The sequence below is a fragment of the Littorina saxatilis genome, linkage group LG13 (assembly GCF_037325665.1).
Source record: "Littorina saxatilis isolate snail1 linkage group LG13, US_GU_Lsax_2.0, whole genome shotgun sequence".
NCBI lineage: Eukaryota > Metazoa > Mollusca > Gastropoda > Littorinimorpha > Littorinidae > Littorina > Littorina saxatilis.
In genome coordinates this window covers 20891342-20908245 of record NC_090257.1, presented here as the reverse complement: position 1 = coordinate 20908245, position 16904 = coordinate 20891342, and the positions used below count along the sequence as shown (strand labels likewise).

The 16904-nt window shown below is 41.3% G+C and overlaps 1 protein-coding gene and 1 long non-coding RNA gene across 2 annotated transcripts in view; both read right to left on the bottom strand.

Moving 5' to 3' along the window:
* The window catches only part of LOC138983848 (tyrosine-protein kinase RYK-like), a gene marked incomplete in the record, with an annotated part of 66912 nt that extends 50035 nt beyond the window's left edge, over nucleotides 1–16877 (bottom strand). The window contains 1 exon segment of the mRNA XM_070357189.1: nucleotides 16713–16877. Coding sequence (XP_070213290.1) covers nucleotides 16713–16824 — 112 coding nt within the window.
* LOC138983857 (uncharacterized) overlaps nucleotides 1–16904 on the bottom strand; it is a 196321-nt gene that overhangs the window by 50035 nt on the left and 129382 nt on the right. The window lies entirely within an intron of this gene.

Below are 16904 nucleotides of genomic sequence, written 5' to 3'. Positions count from 1 at the left end.
CCCCCCCCCCCCCCCCCCCCATCCCACCTCCTCCCCCTGCACCCGACACACTCACACGCACTCTTCCATCACAGTCAAGGAATCACAACTCTCCTTGACGGATCTGTGGGGAATTCTCACATGTTTACGACTACATCCTAATGGCTTGTTTCAAGTAGGACTGAGTAACGCAAGTGCCTCATGACACCACAAGTGCTCTTCGGAGACTGCAAAAGAAAGAGAGAAGAGAGAGAGAAGAAGAAAATAAAAGGGTGAGGGGCACGAACGGTGGGGAGATGAAGGGGGAAATTGGACGCTTAACTATACAAATATTTATTTACACAAATACATACAAGAAACTAAAAACAAAATTGAAATCATATTAACAAGCACAAGTGCAAAAATGTACATGTATGTACGACATGTATGTATTTCCACGTTTGAAAATATGTCCGTGTTCTTGGCATCTAGTACCAATATTCCTTGCACTGAAATATATAGCAGAGGCATGTTTAGCGAGTCATCAAGGCACATCTGGTCATTATCGGTACACTGGTATGTCTTTGCCGCCACCTTGAACCTCAATACTTCACTTGTTCTTGTTGCTGAGTAGGTGGGAGAGGGTTAGAGGAATAATGGCAAGAGATCGATCCTTTCAAAATCTTCGCTTCAAGCGTCAGCCGTTAAGAATTGCCAAAGTAATCAGTACATCTTCTCCTCCACAAACAAAGAAGAAATGGAAAAGAACAAAGAAATCAACAAAATTCCCGATGTATGCATCCAAAACTACACAACGACTGAGTAATAAGTACACAGGGACTACTGATAAGTAACGAAACATGTCACTGCACCGTATCACCAACATCAGAACTATGGTGTCTTTCGTTACCCCTTGTGTACCGTAGCAGCGCGATAAGACACGTGCAACACATCGGAAACAATCTCTCAGCCTGTGATGTGATGACAGCACAAAAAAGACTTCAGCACGAGGCAAGGCCGGCGAAGAGAGTAGCGTTGCACTCCGAGCAGCCAGGGGCTGATTTTCACAGGTGACAAAATGGTAGAGCCAAATGGGACTTTCCCTCGCCTTTATATATATTCAAAGTGGAATTACTGAAGTTGTAGATAAACTAATAAAATGCATACTGGGTCATTCTCAGAAATGGTGGTCCAAAGTGTTACATACAAAGTAAAAAATAAAGTGTCAAGAAATACAAAATAATTGTTTTTACTATGAAGTCTATTGTTTGTTATACATAATAATGCAAAAATTAGACAAAAAGAGTAATTGGTTGCTGAATAAGAGACGTTTTAAAGTGTTGTATTGACGTGATGAATGTTGTAACATGGAAACCAAATTCCAACTTTAAACCACCTAAGCCTTCAATCCTTTGTGCATTTTTTATCAGTTCTGCAGTATTTTTGTGTTCTACCCAACACATTCTAGTTATGAAAGGTAAGGACTTCAACTAATATTGGTAAAAAAATGACATTTGGAACCAAACTAAGGTGAATGTCGCAACACAGAAACGAAATGCTTGAACCACTTTCGGTTCCTGTGCGACAGACATGAATCTGCACTGTTTGGCCTTTCCTGCAGGCAAAACCCGTCTGACCCAAAATAACTACACAAAACACAATTCGTCAGAGTTTGCTGTATTTGTTGAAAGTTCCTGTTGCGTTCAGATTACCCATTTTAAGTACTTGATGAATGTCGAACATCGACGATCAAAGGATACGAAAACTTCTTGGCTGCTTTGTTCCGCTAAACTTCGCGCTTTGAGAGACTGTTTGCACTCGATATCCTTCCGACACTACATTGTCGCCATCCGCGGTGTATAAGTTTGTGACAAAGCTTTGCAGGCTCGACAATTAAGTAAAATCCATCTTCAGTCGTAACGTAGGTCAGGAAACGACGCCATGAGTTTCAGCAAATGATATCTTCTCTTCTTCTTCTTCTTCGTTCATGGGCTTAGACTCCCACGTTCACTCATGTTTTTAGCACGAGTGGATTTTTACGTGTATGACCGTTTTTTTTTACCCCGCCATTCAGGCAGCCATACGCCGATTTCGGGGGAGCAAATGATATGATTCTGATGTTTTCTGTGAATATTTGCCTGTGATTCAAAGGACTATTTTCTTGTTCGAACTTCCTGTGCGCCAAAGAGCTAAAAATAGCCGTGATGTGGCAAAGTCATGGAGCACATTGCTGTCCGATGTTCGCGCGTCGAGTCTGGATACGATGTGTTACGACATTCATATTTTTTTGTTCGAAGCCCGTAACTTCAAATTCAGCGTGAGTTTTTGCAAAGATGTGTTGCTACGTCCAATACTGAACTCCTGACTGTCGATTGCAGTAATTTGTTGGTGTTTGCATGTTTGCATTTAGCCATGAGACTGAACATATTGTTGATCACGAAAGTCGTGTAACGCTTCGGCGATCCGGAAACGGCCGAACTTCGCAATTGAAAAGCACACAAAAACAACACCAACGTATAGAGGGGGGGGGGGGGGGGGGGGGGGGGTAGTAGTTTCCAAAGTCACCAGCCATTATGAATAATTTTAATGAAGTTTATACAAGATCTGTGAATTGTACAGTATATAATGCTCTCGATTTTGTTAAGAGTTTAACAAGAAATAATTCGTTCCACAGAAACCAGTCAGTCTGTCACGTCAAGCAATTTAAACCAGTATTAACACACTGGCCAGTACACTATAACAATATAATACACTTGAAAAAGCATAACGTAGAAAGGATAATTCGCCCATATTGTTTACAGTATTTTCAGGTTTCAGTCGGTAAAATGCAGGGGCATTTTCCTGTTTTTGCCATGTCTCTTTAGACCTCAAACGTTGCCTTCTGCAACTACTGTACTGTTGTTACACAGAACGTCTGTGCCGAGCACAGCTGCATATTGGGCTGAGAGTGTAATTCTGAGGTTACAGGCCTATTCGTCAGTCGACAAAACTGTGCACTTGTCAAATGGTCTAACATAAAGTTAAAAAAAACAAAACACTAACACTGAACCTCTCTCAAACCCGTCCATTTCCTACCCCCACTCAACTCGATCATAAACTACACTGACAGAAAACATCAACAGTCTATCCACCAATTTCCTCCAAATAAAAGTCACGACATGAAAAAATAGCAACTGATCTATCACGATTTTCAATCAAGTAAATTCGACAACGGCTACAGGTCGCAGCATTCAACCTCTTTTCTAGCCGTCTTCCCAGATCCCTCTACACAAAATCTATCATATTTCCCGAATGAAGTGTAAGCTGTAGAAAGATGACAGAAACGTTTCGCTGCTTGCTTGTCACGCCCTGAACAGCGCCTGCCAACCAGCTCAAAGTCTCGGTGAATAAACTCTTTGGCAGCGTGGATACAATTCCATCTCGCCGTCCTCCCTACACTTCTCTATCTCGGCGGGACTGAGCAAACGTTCAGCATTCAATTTGCCGAAGCAATCGCCGGCTTGTCATGGAGTAAGGGCCAGCGCCGGAAGTTCCTGAGAGATTGAGTGACCTTACACGACCTAAGGAAGTCAGCGGAGGGGCGAAGGGGGAGGGGGAGAAGGGAGGTGGTTCGTCACGGTGGACGTTGGAATCGTTCCCAAGGACGAAGTCATCTGTCTGTAGGTCTATTTTGGGAAAGGTGGCTAATATTTCACAATCCGTCTATGTCTGTGTGTCTGGTTGGTCCGTAATTGGTGGCCTCTCCCGTGTCCACCCCCCCCCCCCCCCCCCCCCCTTGTTCGCCCTATCACCTACCCGGGTTTTAAGGTTGGCACGATTTTGGGAAAACTCTCTCTCACACTAATCTCTCAAGCACACGGGCGCACATACACGTATACACATCCCACGGCCCTCCTACCACCCAAACGCCCTCCTCCGTCTCTTTTTACCACAATACCCTCCTCAACATAGTCCTCTTCCAGACAACTTCACGCCGTCGCCTATAACAGCTTCAAGACCGGAATATCAGTGTGAAAGCCAGCAGCCAAGAGAGACGGGGCGCACAGAAGAGACGATACGCAGCTCTCTCCGTGTGGGACCAATTCTCTACCCCGTCTGGGCCATGCAGCCCTTTCACAGGCTATCGATTCCCGGCGAAAGAAGGAAGACGGGGCAATGTTCGGCCAGTAAAGAAGATCACGCGACGACGCACCGGACCCTGTTGCTTTATTGGGCTGTCTTGGCAATCCAACACCCCGGGCACCAAGTTCCGCTACTATGCAAAGTAGCCAAAGTCGGTTAAAGAAATATATTATGCTCATCACCAGAAGAAGAAAAAAAAACCGTTAATGCAAGCCTAAACAAGTAATAATATGATACAACTCTTGCTCAAGACGACGAATCAGAATTCTGCCCTCAAAGAGAACTCGGTTTTCAAGAGAAGGTTTGATTGACACTGGTCAACTAGGCTAAACGAAGACAAACCTACTTAGCTTGACCCTCCTTGCGATTGAAGGTACCTCTGACGTACGAAACAGACACACACACACACACACACACACACACACACACACACACACACACAAGAAACACTTACAGCATATAATGTTTAATGTTCATTATGTGTGATGTCTTTTTCTCGTAATTGTGACACAGGCCAACAGGCAAATTCGAGGGGGGGGGGGGGGGGGCCATCTATTATCTGTTCTGTTCAACAACAAACCGTACCAATGTCATCAGTGACGTGACGCAAACGTTCGGACCTCTCAATGTGTCTCCTCGTAAGAGGGTATGAAGGAAGTTTAACCAACAAGCTTACCTCTTTCAGCAGGTCATACCAGAAGAGAAAAAAATGGCATTTGAATGCCTTGGCTACAAATCACACGCGTTGGCATCAAACCTTTCTCTGCTAATAATGGAATGCAAGAGACTGGACGGCGCCCGTACAATGTCATGTATACACAAGAAAAATGTTCATTCAAAATGAACAGCGTCGATGCAATGTCCACCAAAGATTTATTTTGGGAAGTGTTAAAGGTTAGGGTCAAAAGTTAATGAATTGCATGTTGTGCTGGATATATAAATTGTTTATTTCAGTCAATGCTTGATTCATAAGTACATTTTTCAGCATGGTGCATCTACAGGAGGGTGCTCCAACAATGATGCATAGTGCCAACATTTAGCGCAAACTTTTCACAACAGTGCATTATTACCACAAAGCGCATACAGCGATTATATAGTAGCAAGTTGCACTAAACATTTGAACAAAATGCATTTTGTTCAAATGTTAACAGCACAGCACCAAGTTTTGCATAAGTGCACAACAGCACTGACCATTTCACAAAAGTGCATTACAGCTGTGACAATTTTACAAAAGTGCATTGACCATTTCAGGCAGATGGCTAACATGCAGATTTCGCTTTTGTCTGTCTTTCTTTGAAAAGTAGGCATGTTCAAGATCGATGAAGTCATGAGCAATTGGGTTAGATGACAGAAAAGATTCAAAAACGTCAGATTCAGTTAGATGACAGAAAAGATTCAAAAACGTCAGATTCAGTGTTTTGGGCACTGTTGAACAGGAACATTCTCTCCTGTTCAACAAATGTGGGTTCAATTCAAAAGCAACATTGTCACAGATAGGCTAGTGTTACATTTCTGTAAAGTTTCAAAAACATCTTCCATGTTTTGGTTACTGTTGAACAGAGGCATATTTTCCTGTTCAAAAAAGTCTGACACAAATTGTCGTAGTTGTGGGTTAAGGTTCGATCTATACTGTCCTTCAAACGAGTCGTAGAACCGTCATTGTCACAGATAGTGTTACATTTCTGTTTTACATTCAAACGAGTCGTAGAAGTAGTAGTACATTTGCGTTTGGTTGTTTTTTCTTTTAGATTCCTGTCACTCATACTAGCAGTATTGATTGAGGTACATAAATCTGTTGATGTACAGGGATGACTTGTTTGTAATGAATCCTTGTTTCCTCCACATTGAGTTTGCATTGCAGTTGGACAGAAATGAACAGGTGTTAATTGATAAACACATTGATAATGGCTTTTGAGAAAATCAATCAATTCTGCAAAGGAATTAACTTGATGACATCAAAACTGCAGCGCCATTTGAAGAATGGTTACCATTTCTGTTTCTTTGATGGGAATCAAACAAATAAAAACATTGACTATCCAAGTTACCATGAATGGCAATAGTTGACTCCTGAAAAGTAGCAAGGATATAATTTGAGACGATAAACGCCTGATGCAATCCCTCCTCAAGGTCAGTCAACTCAAAACCTTCATCATTCGCAACATCAGTAGGCAACACAGCGGGATTCGTATGTCCAGAAATCATGTCGAAAAAATATTACATTTCAAAAGCATGTCCAACCACAGTTGTTGGCAAGTGTTCGTGTCCGAAGTAGCCTTCAGTGTGTGTATATATGTATTCATGTGACAGAGAACGTGACCTCATTGTTCAATCCTCTCTCTCTCTTCTTTCTCATTCGAACGCACACACGCAAGAACGTAGCCTACGCACGCATGCACGCACGCGCACACACACACACACACACACACACACACACACACACACACACACACACACACCCCGCTGACGCACACGGCAAACCACGCACACACACACTGACTGTCGGCAAGCATCTCTTTTTGTTTTCTTTACCTTTGTTTATTGTGTTTTCGATATTTGTGTTTATTTTTTGCTTGACTTATCTGTTTTATTTTAATGTTTGCTATCCACATCGTGTGATAAATGTTTCTTCTCAGTCTCCGAGTCAGTTTAGTTTCTGCACGCCGCTTTGGTACTCCTTGTTTTTCTTTCTGGTGTTTTGTGCGCGACTGGTTTGCGGATTTATTTTTATTCCTTTCATATGCAGTTGAAGTGTTGTGGGTGTTATTGTCTGTATATGCTATGTTGCGTCTGTGTATGCCTACAAGAATTTTGGGTGTAATGTGCCTGTGGTCTGCTCGCAGTCGAGCACAGAAAACATGGCGGCGCCCTGCAGGCAAATTCGTGGAAAGTCTTCCCGACCGCAGATACCAGCGTCGTCCGCGACGCTGGAATAAATGCTGTACGTTTACGGTCATTGACGCTGTTGATCCTGCAAAGTGCCTTCTCTCTTAAACGTTCAACCTCTTTTTACATTTAGTCAAGTTTTGACTAGCCTAAATGTTTTAACGTAGAGGGGGGGAATCGAGACGAGGGTCGTGGTGTATGTCACTGTGTGAGTGTGGGTGTGTGTGTCTGTGTGTAGAGCGATTCAGAGTAAACTACTGGACCGATCTTTATGAAATTTTTCATCTGGGTATGATAACCCTAGAAGGTTTTTTCATTTTTTCGATAAATGTCTTTGATGACGTCATATCCGGCTTTTTGTAAAAGTTGAGGCGGCACTGTCACACCCTCATTTTTCAATCAAATTGATTGAAATTTTGGCCAAGCAATCTTCGACGAAGGCCGGACTTTGGTATTGCATTTCAGCTTGGAGGCTTAAAAATGAATTAATGACTTTGGTCATTAAAAATATGAACATTATTATTTTTTTTTAAATATATGTACAGGGTGACACAAAAAAAACAGATCTATCCCACCAAAAGTTTAATATTTTCTGAAATAATCAGCCGATTCTTTTATTTTTTCAGGTGAGCCAAGCTGAAATGATGTTCTAACAGCCCACCAAGTTTGAGCTTCAAGATGTCATGGACAACGGAGCATAAGACATTTATAGTCGAGGCCTATTTTCGGTCGAATTCTATCCAGACTGGTCAGCCGCAGATGTGACCCAGAGTGGTCCCCCTATTCACCGGACTTGAACCCCCCAGATTTTTATCTGTGGGGGTACCTCAAGGACAGGGTATATGGCAACAACCCCCAGACCATCCCTGATCTTAAGGCAGCAATAACAGCAGCTGTAAGAGCGATCCCACATCTGCGGCTGACCAGTCTGGATAGAATTCGACCGAAAATAGGCCTCGACTATAAATGTCTTATGCTCCGTTGTCCATGACATCTTGAAGCTCAAACTTGGTGGGCTGTTAGAACATCATTTCAGCTTGGCTCACCTGAAAAAATAAAAGAATCGGCTGATTATTTCAGAAAATATTAAACTTTTGGTGGGCTCTGTTTTTTTTGTGTCACCCTGTATTATGTATAAAACGATTCAAAATTACGTTTATCGTATTCTTCATCATTTTCTGATTCCAAAAACATATGTTATATTCGGATTAAAAACAAGCTCTGAAAATTAAAAATATAAAAATTATGATAAAATTAAATTTCCAAAATCGATTTAAAAACAATTGCATCTTATTCCTTGTCCGTTCCTGATTCCAAAAACATATAGATATGATATGTTTGGATTAAAAACACGTTTTTCTCTCCCAACAAACACCTCTCAGTCTCAGTTGCAAAATATCATTACCTGGACACACTCTTCATCTCAGCTTGTTGCCATCATCCTTCTTTTCTTTTTGCATTGTAAGAGACTTGCTGATAATGTCTACCTCTGGAAGCAGACTGACCTCCCTCACACTGACCTGCATGGAATTAGAAGCTCATGTGGGCGACCAAACGCCACCAAAAAACAACAAGGAACTTAGTCGATAAATATCGACAGGGGGCCGACAAATGGTTTAAATGGGAAATGTGTGTATATGGGTGTGGGTTTGAAACAAACAAACAAACCAACCCATGTGAACCCCGGGCCGCAGGCCTTCGATGTAGTGATTGAAAAAAAAAGGATGTTCTCAAATGGTTCAATTCTCATTTGGTCTGATTCTCAAATGGTACCGGTATACTCCCCCCCCCCCTGGCCGCAGGCCTAGGAGTAAAATTTTTATAGACACTGACCTTCTTCCCAGGGGTCATTGACCCAGTTTTAGCTATGAGAGGTGGTTCGCCCAGAGGCTGTAGAGTATACTGGGGCGGTCTCTTTGATGTCTTGAGAGGAAACTTGGCCAGGGTAGTACATGCACCAGAACTGGTGGACACCAAGGACAAACATGAAATCGAAGCAGTTTGCTTTCAGAGAGAACGGTCGTCAGCAACTCAAACTTCTCTGTTTTCTTTTTTTTTTTAAATCTGACTTTCTTTGTGGCCCCCTGACTCCGCCCCCTCCCTCTGTAAGGACCCTCCTCCACAAGGACCGATTTTTGTCAACATTTTAAAGGTCGCTAGAGAGGGGTTCCACTGTATGACCTAACCGCTACTGGCAGACGGCCTCAATCTTCACGCGCAAAGACGAGATTAATAGGTGCTCGGTTTTGGTATTTTGAATTACATTACATTAAACCTTTGTTGGGTTTCATGGTCATGGCAACAGCCATAATAATATTACATGATGTATAATATCATATTTCAGCATATGTGAATTACATGTCATCATACTAAACTGTCATACATTTTTATTCCTACATTATTCTGATTGATCACAACCAAACCTACTATCATTGGACACATCCAAATGCAAGCGCCTGTTCTTGACAATTTCTCTCTGATCTAAATATAAAATCAGTGCAATTTCCTGGGTCGGGCTTTGCCACAGACACTCACGGTTTGGCCTGTAGGTAAAATGTACAATGTATTTTCTGATTTGTGCACAAAAGCTTTTTTTCTTTTTTCTTTTTTTTTAACATAACAATGTTTAATGTCACTGTATGTTTAAAAGACCATGGTCATATTTGTAAAAAAAAATGTTAAATTAGAAAATAAATAACATTTTGGTTCATGATTTTTCCTACACCTGTGCTAAAAATAAGAAATAAAAATGTCGGGTATATAAGTCACTCAAATACAGCTAGGTATGAATGGCTCGGTTTGAGTTTGTTGCAGTTGACCCTGCACAATGCGACATATCATGTTTTTGTTGAACAATTTTGACGTCACCCCTCCCATAGGGTGACGTATTTCACAACTTCCTGTGTTACACAAACTCTGTGATGACCAATTTTGACGTCACCCCTCCCATAGGGTGACGGATTTCACAACTTTCTACAGATGAACAATTTTGACGTCACCCCTCCCATAGGGTGACGGATGTCACAACTTCCTGTGTACACAAACTGATGACGTATTTCACAACAAAATGGCGCTGCCCATGGTCAACCTCGAAACTATCCGTATAGAATGGGGGCGTCCTCGCCCCCATAAAAAGCGTAAAACGACACAAGGAAATCATCAATCAGTTTTAAAAATAATGTACAGACTGTATTAGTGTATACATATACTTTTCAATGGAACAAAAAGTTTACCTTAGCATTTGTGCAAAACTGCTCTTGAATTGAATAAAGGAGGAGTAAAAAAGGCAATTTTTCCTTTCGAAAATCCGATGAATCACTGACTGACTGTCTTTACCCTTTCAAACCTAAATATTTTTTCCAAATTTGTGAAAAAAAATGCAATGGAAATCGTCTAAACATGTATATCTTTTAGAACAAAGAGTTTCTCTTATGAGGCAAGTTACTGAATCACTTGTTATTGTTGTCATTGTTGTTCAGGTTTACCCAAAGATAAATTGGAAGAAAATTGTCAAGAAACACCAAGTTTGTCAATCAACCACTTGGTTTGTATGCATAGCTAAAAGGCAACATTTTACAGTTGAATTGATTTGAAACAAATGCAAAATGTACACCAGCTTGGCCACGACGTCCACAATACGTACAATTACAAGACATTTAGGTTTTAATATTCAAAATATGCATGCCTTTACACAGATGGAATTGGGATGATGCAAACTTTAAACTGTCTTCTGGTAGCAAATGATATATTTTTGAGCAGTTCCGGAAATAATAAACAGAAACACGAGATGTATCCATGGGAACTGACTGATGGGTTCAGACATGACAGGGTAGGAAAGTAATCCATCCTGTGTCTAATCTCTAAGTAACTTTTGCAAAAGTTCCAGCGAACGTACAAAGGGCACATCAAGTTTTGAAGCCTCATCTGATTTTCTCTCCCAGAAGTTTACGCAGTGGAAATTTCAAAACCAGAAACCCCGGCGAACTAGCTGTCAGTTTTGAGAAGTACCCTTTCCCATCAACCGAGATCGGGCGAAAAATCAGAACGAAGTTTTTGACCTCAGTGTCACTGGAAGATGATCCGAATGTTTTGAGAAAGCTTTTCAGCCTTGAAGTTAAAGCCTGAAACTTGTGGAATCACAAACAAACAAAAAAGAAACAAAATCTTAGAGTGAGTTAAGCAACTGAGGAAAAATAGGGAATAAAAGAAGAGATGAATGCACTCTTCGGGGAGGGAGGGGAGGGGAAAGGGTTAGGAGAGGAGGAGGAAAATAATAGGCCGGGGAAAAGCAAAAGAGATCAAAACAAAAACACGGGCGAGATAGTCAGAGGGGGAGAGAGGGGGGGGGGGGGGGGGGGGGCGGGGAGAAGACGAAGTAATACGAAAGAAGAGAAGGAGCCCCCAAAAAAGTTGTAACAAAAAAGAATAAACAAGTCGCGTAAGGCGAAATTACTACATTTAGTCAAGCTGTCGAACTCACGGAATGAAACTGAACGCACTGCATTTTTTCACCAAGACAATAATACAGCTTCCCCTCGAGAAGGTTATCGCTCACTTCTCACTAGCAAAACGCAGTGAAATTGACAAGCCAGATTAGCGCGGTAGCGTATTGCGCTAAGCATGAAAGCGTGCTTTTCTGTATTCTTGTTAACTTTCTGAGCATGTTTTGAATACAACATATCATATCTATATGTTTTTGGACTGAGAAAACGATAAAGAATAAAATGAAATCATTTTTGGATCGATTTCTTAAATTGTAATCGTACTACTAATTAATCTATTTTCGTTAATTGTGATCACATTTTAAGAGTAAATATAACATATACATGTATTATATTTTTAGATTCAGAATGTGACGAAGAATACGATGCAATCAATTTTAAATTTGTTTGCGAAAATTCGATTTTAATGACAACTTTAATGAGCAAACTCATTAATTAATTTGTAAGCCTCCAAGCTGAAATACAATCCCAAAGTCCAGGCTTCGTCGAAGATTACTTGATAAAAATTTCAACCAATTTAGTTGTAAAATGAGAGCGGCAATTTGGTTGAAAGTTGAGGCGCCTCAACTTGTACAAAAAGCCGGATATGACGTCATCAAAGACATTTATCGAAAAAATGGAAAAAAAAGGTCTGGGGATATTATACCCAGGAACTCGCATGTGAAATTTCACGAAGATCGGTCCAGTACTTTTCTCTGAATCGCTCTACACGCACACACATGTACATACACACCAGACCCTCATCTCCATTCCCGGTCAACGTTAAAACATTTTAGTCAAAACTTGACTAAATGTAAATAGAAAGGCTGGGCAAAAGTCAAAGGAGTGGGGGTGGGTTGGACGTCGGAGCGAGACAGAAACAAAGACTGAGACGGGATGATAAAGGAACAAATACTGGGAGAGGGGGAATAGGACGGACAGAAAAGGAAAAGGAGGAATAAGTGGACGAGGGTGACACAGCAGATCAATTACCTATGATGAAGAGAGAGCGAGAGAGAGAGAGAGAGAGAGAGAGAGAGAGAGAAAGGAGAGAGAGGGAAAGAGCCTGTTTAAAGTCAGTGGGGAGAGACAGAAAGTACGGACGAACTCACGAAGAATAACTGACAGGAAAGGAGGGAGAGTGGGGAAAGCAGGAAGGAGCCGACAAAGATGAGAAACTGAAAAAGAGGTGATGATAAATGGGCATGGAGTCACATGGCAAATAGCGTGTCACTGGGAAAAAGACGGGTTGCTTGATCCGCAAGCAGAGCAATTTCACATTTCGTCTATTAATCAAACCTTACCTCAATATTGCATTCCTACGGGCATGGAATAGGACAAGAACGGGGTAGAAAGCTTGCACGATGTGATTTCATCTCGTGTCAGAATTCGATCTGTTGTCATTTCAAAGTTTTTTCAATTACTGGAGGGATAATAATTTCAGAAAAGAACACACACACACACACACACACACACACACACACACACACACACACACACACACAGCTACCGTGCCGACACACAAAGACCAAAGGGGATTTTAATTTGTTCAATACTTTCTGCTTTTAAGACGATCTTTTCATCATTTTGTTGTCAAGCTACATAAGCCTTACCAATTTGCGCTTAATACACAATGAAGATCGGATAGAGAAAAAAGATTATCAGCATTTCCAATAAGACTGCGCGAAGATAAAGAGAAAGGCTTTCGTTCTATCTTTAAGGTTTAACTGATTTTGATAGATCTATCTCTGTCAACAAGTGTTGTGTAACGATGCTAGGAGATCTATTAAGAAGTCAAGCCCCGAGTGTACCTTTGCATTGTGCATTCATTCTGTTTCGCGGATTTCTATGTAACATCTTCATATTTTCTAAAAACAACACACACGCACACATCAGGACTGGGTGGCCGAGTGGTAACGCACTTGCGCTCGGAAGCGAGAGGTTGCGAGTTCGACCCTGGGTCAGGGCGTTAGCAATTTTCTCCCCCCTTTCCTAACCTAGGTGGTGGGTTCAAGTGCTAGTCTTTCGGATGAGACGAAAAACCGAGGTCCCTTCGTGTACACTACATTGGGGTGTGCACGTTAAAGATCCCACGATTGACAAAAGGGTCTTTCCTGGCAAAATTGTATAGGCATAGATAAACAAGAAGGGCAAAGCCCATACGACTCACATGCTTGACCTCGACCTTTAGGGTAACTAAACCTAGCAATGACATCATACACTAAGAACTGCTTTACACATTTTTCCTACCAAAATACATGTGACCTTGACCCAAGGTCAAGGTCATCCAAGGTCATGCAACACAAAGCTGTTAATTCAAGACATAGGAAGTACAATGGTGCTTATTGGCTCTTTCTACCATGAGATATGGTCACTTTTAGTGGTTCACTACCTTATTTTGGTCACATTTCATAAGGGTCAAAGTGACCTTGACCTTGATCATATGTGACCAAATGTGTCTCATGATGAAAGCATAACATGTGCCCCACATAATTTTTAAGTTTGAAACAGTTATCTTCCATAGTTCAGGGTCAAGGTCACTTCAAAATATGTATACAATCCAACTTTGAAGAGCTCCTGTGACCTTGACCTTGAAGCAAGGTAAACCAAACTGGTATCAAAAGATGGGGCTTACTTTGCCCTATATATCATATATAGGTGAGGTATTCAATCTCAAAAACTTCAGAGAAAATGGGGAAAATGTGAAAAATAGCTGTTTTTTAGGCAACATTTATGGCCCCTGCGACCTTGACCTTGAAGCAAGGTCAAGATGCTGTGTATGTTTTTTGGGGCCTTGTCATCATACACCATCTTGCCAAATTTGGTACTGATAGACTGAATAGTGTCCAAGAAATATCCAACGTTAAAGTTTTCCGGACGGACGGACGGACGGACGTCCGGACGGACGGACGTCCGGACGGACGGACGGACGGACGACTCGGGTGAGTACATAGACTCACTTTTGCTTCGCATGTGAGTCAAAAATGTCCACCAAAATACCCGTGTGACTTGGAATAATAGGCCGTGAAAAGTAGGATATGCGCCGAAATGGCTGCGATCTGCTGGTCGATGTGAATGCGTGATGTATTGTGTAAAAAATTCCATCTCACACGGCATAAATAGATCCCTGCGCCTTGAGTCCGAGTCTGGAGATACGCGCGCGATATAAGACTTCATATAACATAACATCACACACACAGACAGACTCGAATAGAGGAGGGGGGGGGAGAGAGAGAACTAAGAAGCTTCTGCGCTCATAGTCATAGATCAACTCTCACACGACCCCACTCAATCGCAAGAGGAGTGGATTAATTTCCTTCCCCAAATTTGGTAACTGAGATGAGCGCTAGCCACATCGCCGCTACCCGTCTCAGAAAGATGATTTCAATTAAAATCACGGCCATGATCCGACACCTGAGGAGACGCATTCCGCGGGTCTGGAGAGTCCGGGACAGGTGAGGATTTCAGGTGCTAATCTCCCTGAGCTTTTGACAAGCTCACACCTTGGTGAAAATTAACTCGACGATAAGGAGGGGAAGGCGAGCTGTTTGTCCGCGTGCAAACGTGCTCCTAACAACCGACAACCCGCCGACATTGGGGGTAGAGGGGGGTGTTTCGGGTGGGGGTGAAGGAAAAGAAAAACAGCACCCGCCTCTGTCCATCAAAAAGCAAGAAAGGGTAGAGAACCCCAGACGATGGTTTCGACATTCTAATGGACTCATTCACTTCAGGCCCCAAAAAAGCTGCAGAAGGAGCCGACTGAAGATATTAGTACATTGTACTTCTAATAATGTCACATCATTGCATTTAAATTTTAAATCATGATTCACTTGGTTGATTAAAAGTTGAGTTGGAGTAGCTAGCTTGCTTTTCTTTACTCTAGGATTGTGCTACTGGTTTTCAAAACTGGTATAAATACAGTACTAGAAAGTGAGAAGAGTAGTTTACTGCTCCCCCCCCCCCCCCCCCCCTCAAACACACACACAAGGCAAATTAGCATTTAAAATAGTATGGATGATATGATCTAAAACATTCTCCTTGCTTGTTCAATGTATGGCGTGTCTTTCCCAGTATTCGCGTGATGAGTACTATACCTATCTTAAATACCCATCAGTGAAAACTGTACTTTTTTTAAATTCTTCTTTTTGGGGGACAACAGTTTGCTTGAAAAAAAATTTCTCAGGACTGTCTGACAAGTTAAAAAAATCTGGCAAATTAATAATGTTGCGCGAGCACCAAAAACAACATCATCAACAATTGTTAAATTAAAATGACCAAACCATATTTATATAATTTATAAAACAAACTATTACTTAAAATTAATAAAATGTTTGTATCAGTATTCAGAATGAAATTGCACTTTTTAAGGAATCCCCAGAGCTTAATGGCTCTAAAGTCATTTTTTCCAAGACAGTTTAATTTTTCCTTTCAAGCACTGAAGCTGTGTTAAAATATTAGTGAAATGCCCAGTGATCAGAAAAGAAAACAATATTTGGAATCCATGCACATTTAAAGTAAGATGTGTATTTTGTTAGCCTATCTGGTGTTTTTTTATTTTTTTTTTAATAATATACTCTGCTTATGTACAGTCCTGATCTTAAGTTTCAGAAGTCATTCATTTTAACATAAATATCATTCATTCAAGTACATGAAAGAAGTACCGCAGTGCACTTAATACAGTCATGGAATCCTGAGACTGAACCTATACATGACCAAAAAAGTCATTACAAAAGCACAAGACATAACAATAACATATTTGTTGTGGCACACACAATCCTGGCAGTGGCAGTTACAACAATGTCAATGAAGGCAATAAATTGAGTGATTATGAATGTGAAGAGGTGCAATCATTTTCTTGAGTTGCAATGATAAAAAAAGAAAAGCTGCTACAAACACTACAAAACGAGCACCCCAAGAGCAGCTAAAACTTTCCCCCACTTTCTGCTCAATAACCAGCCGTCCGATGCAGTAGCTCATCTTCAGGCGCGGTGTTGAGATAGCAGCGAAGCATGGTAGACGGGCCTTCTTTCAAGTTTCATGCAGAGAAAGAAAACACGAGACCACGATTTTTGTCTTATAAATTCTGATAATCCGAACCACAAACTACAAACAGGATTCTTTAATGATACTGATGACAATATATATTGCATCCCGTAACGATTGTTTTGGTAATAGCTGTTGAGATATGCACAGAAACTGCATTAAAATCCCAAAATGTGCACACTTCAAAGAGCATGCAGACGACATTTTAAGATGTGTGGAACTTACCAAGCAGTCTTCTTGTTTCGTTGGCATCCATGTACAAATTAAGATATGAAGTGGAAGCACAAATATATCCCAAGAACGACAAAGTCCCAAGCAGAAAAGACGAGAGCAGCATTTCCGCGAAAACACTGTTATCCTCACAACACCAACTTGCACACTATTGACATTCCCACCATCGCTGCTGTTTTTGCTTTC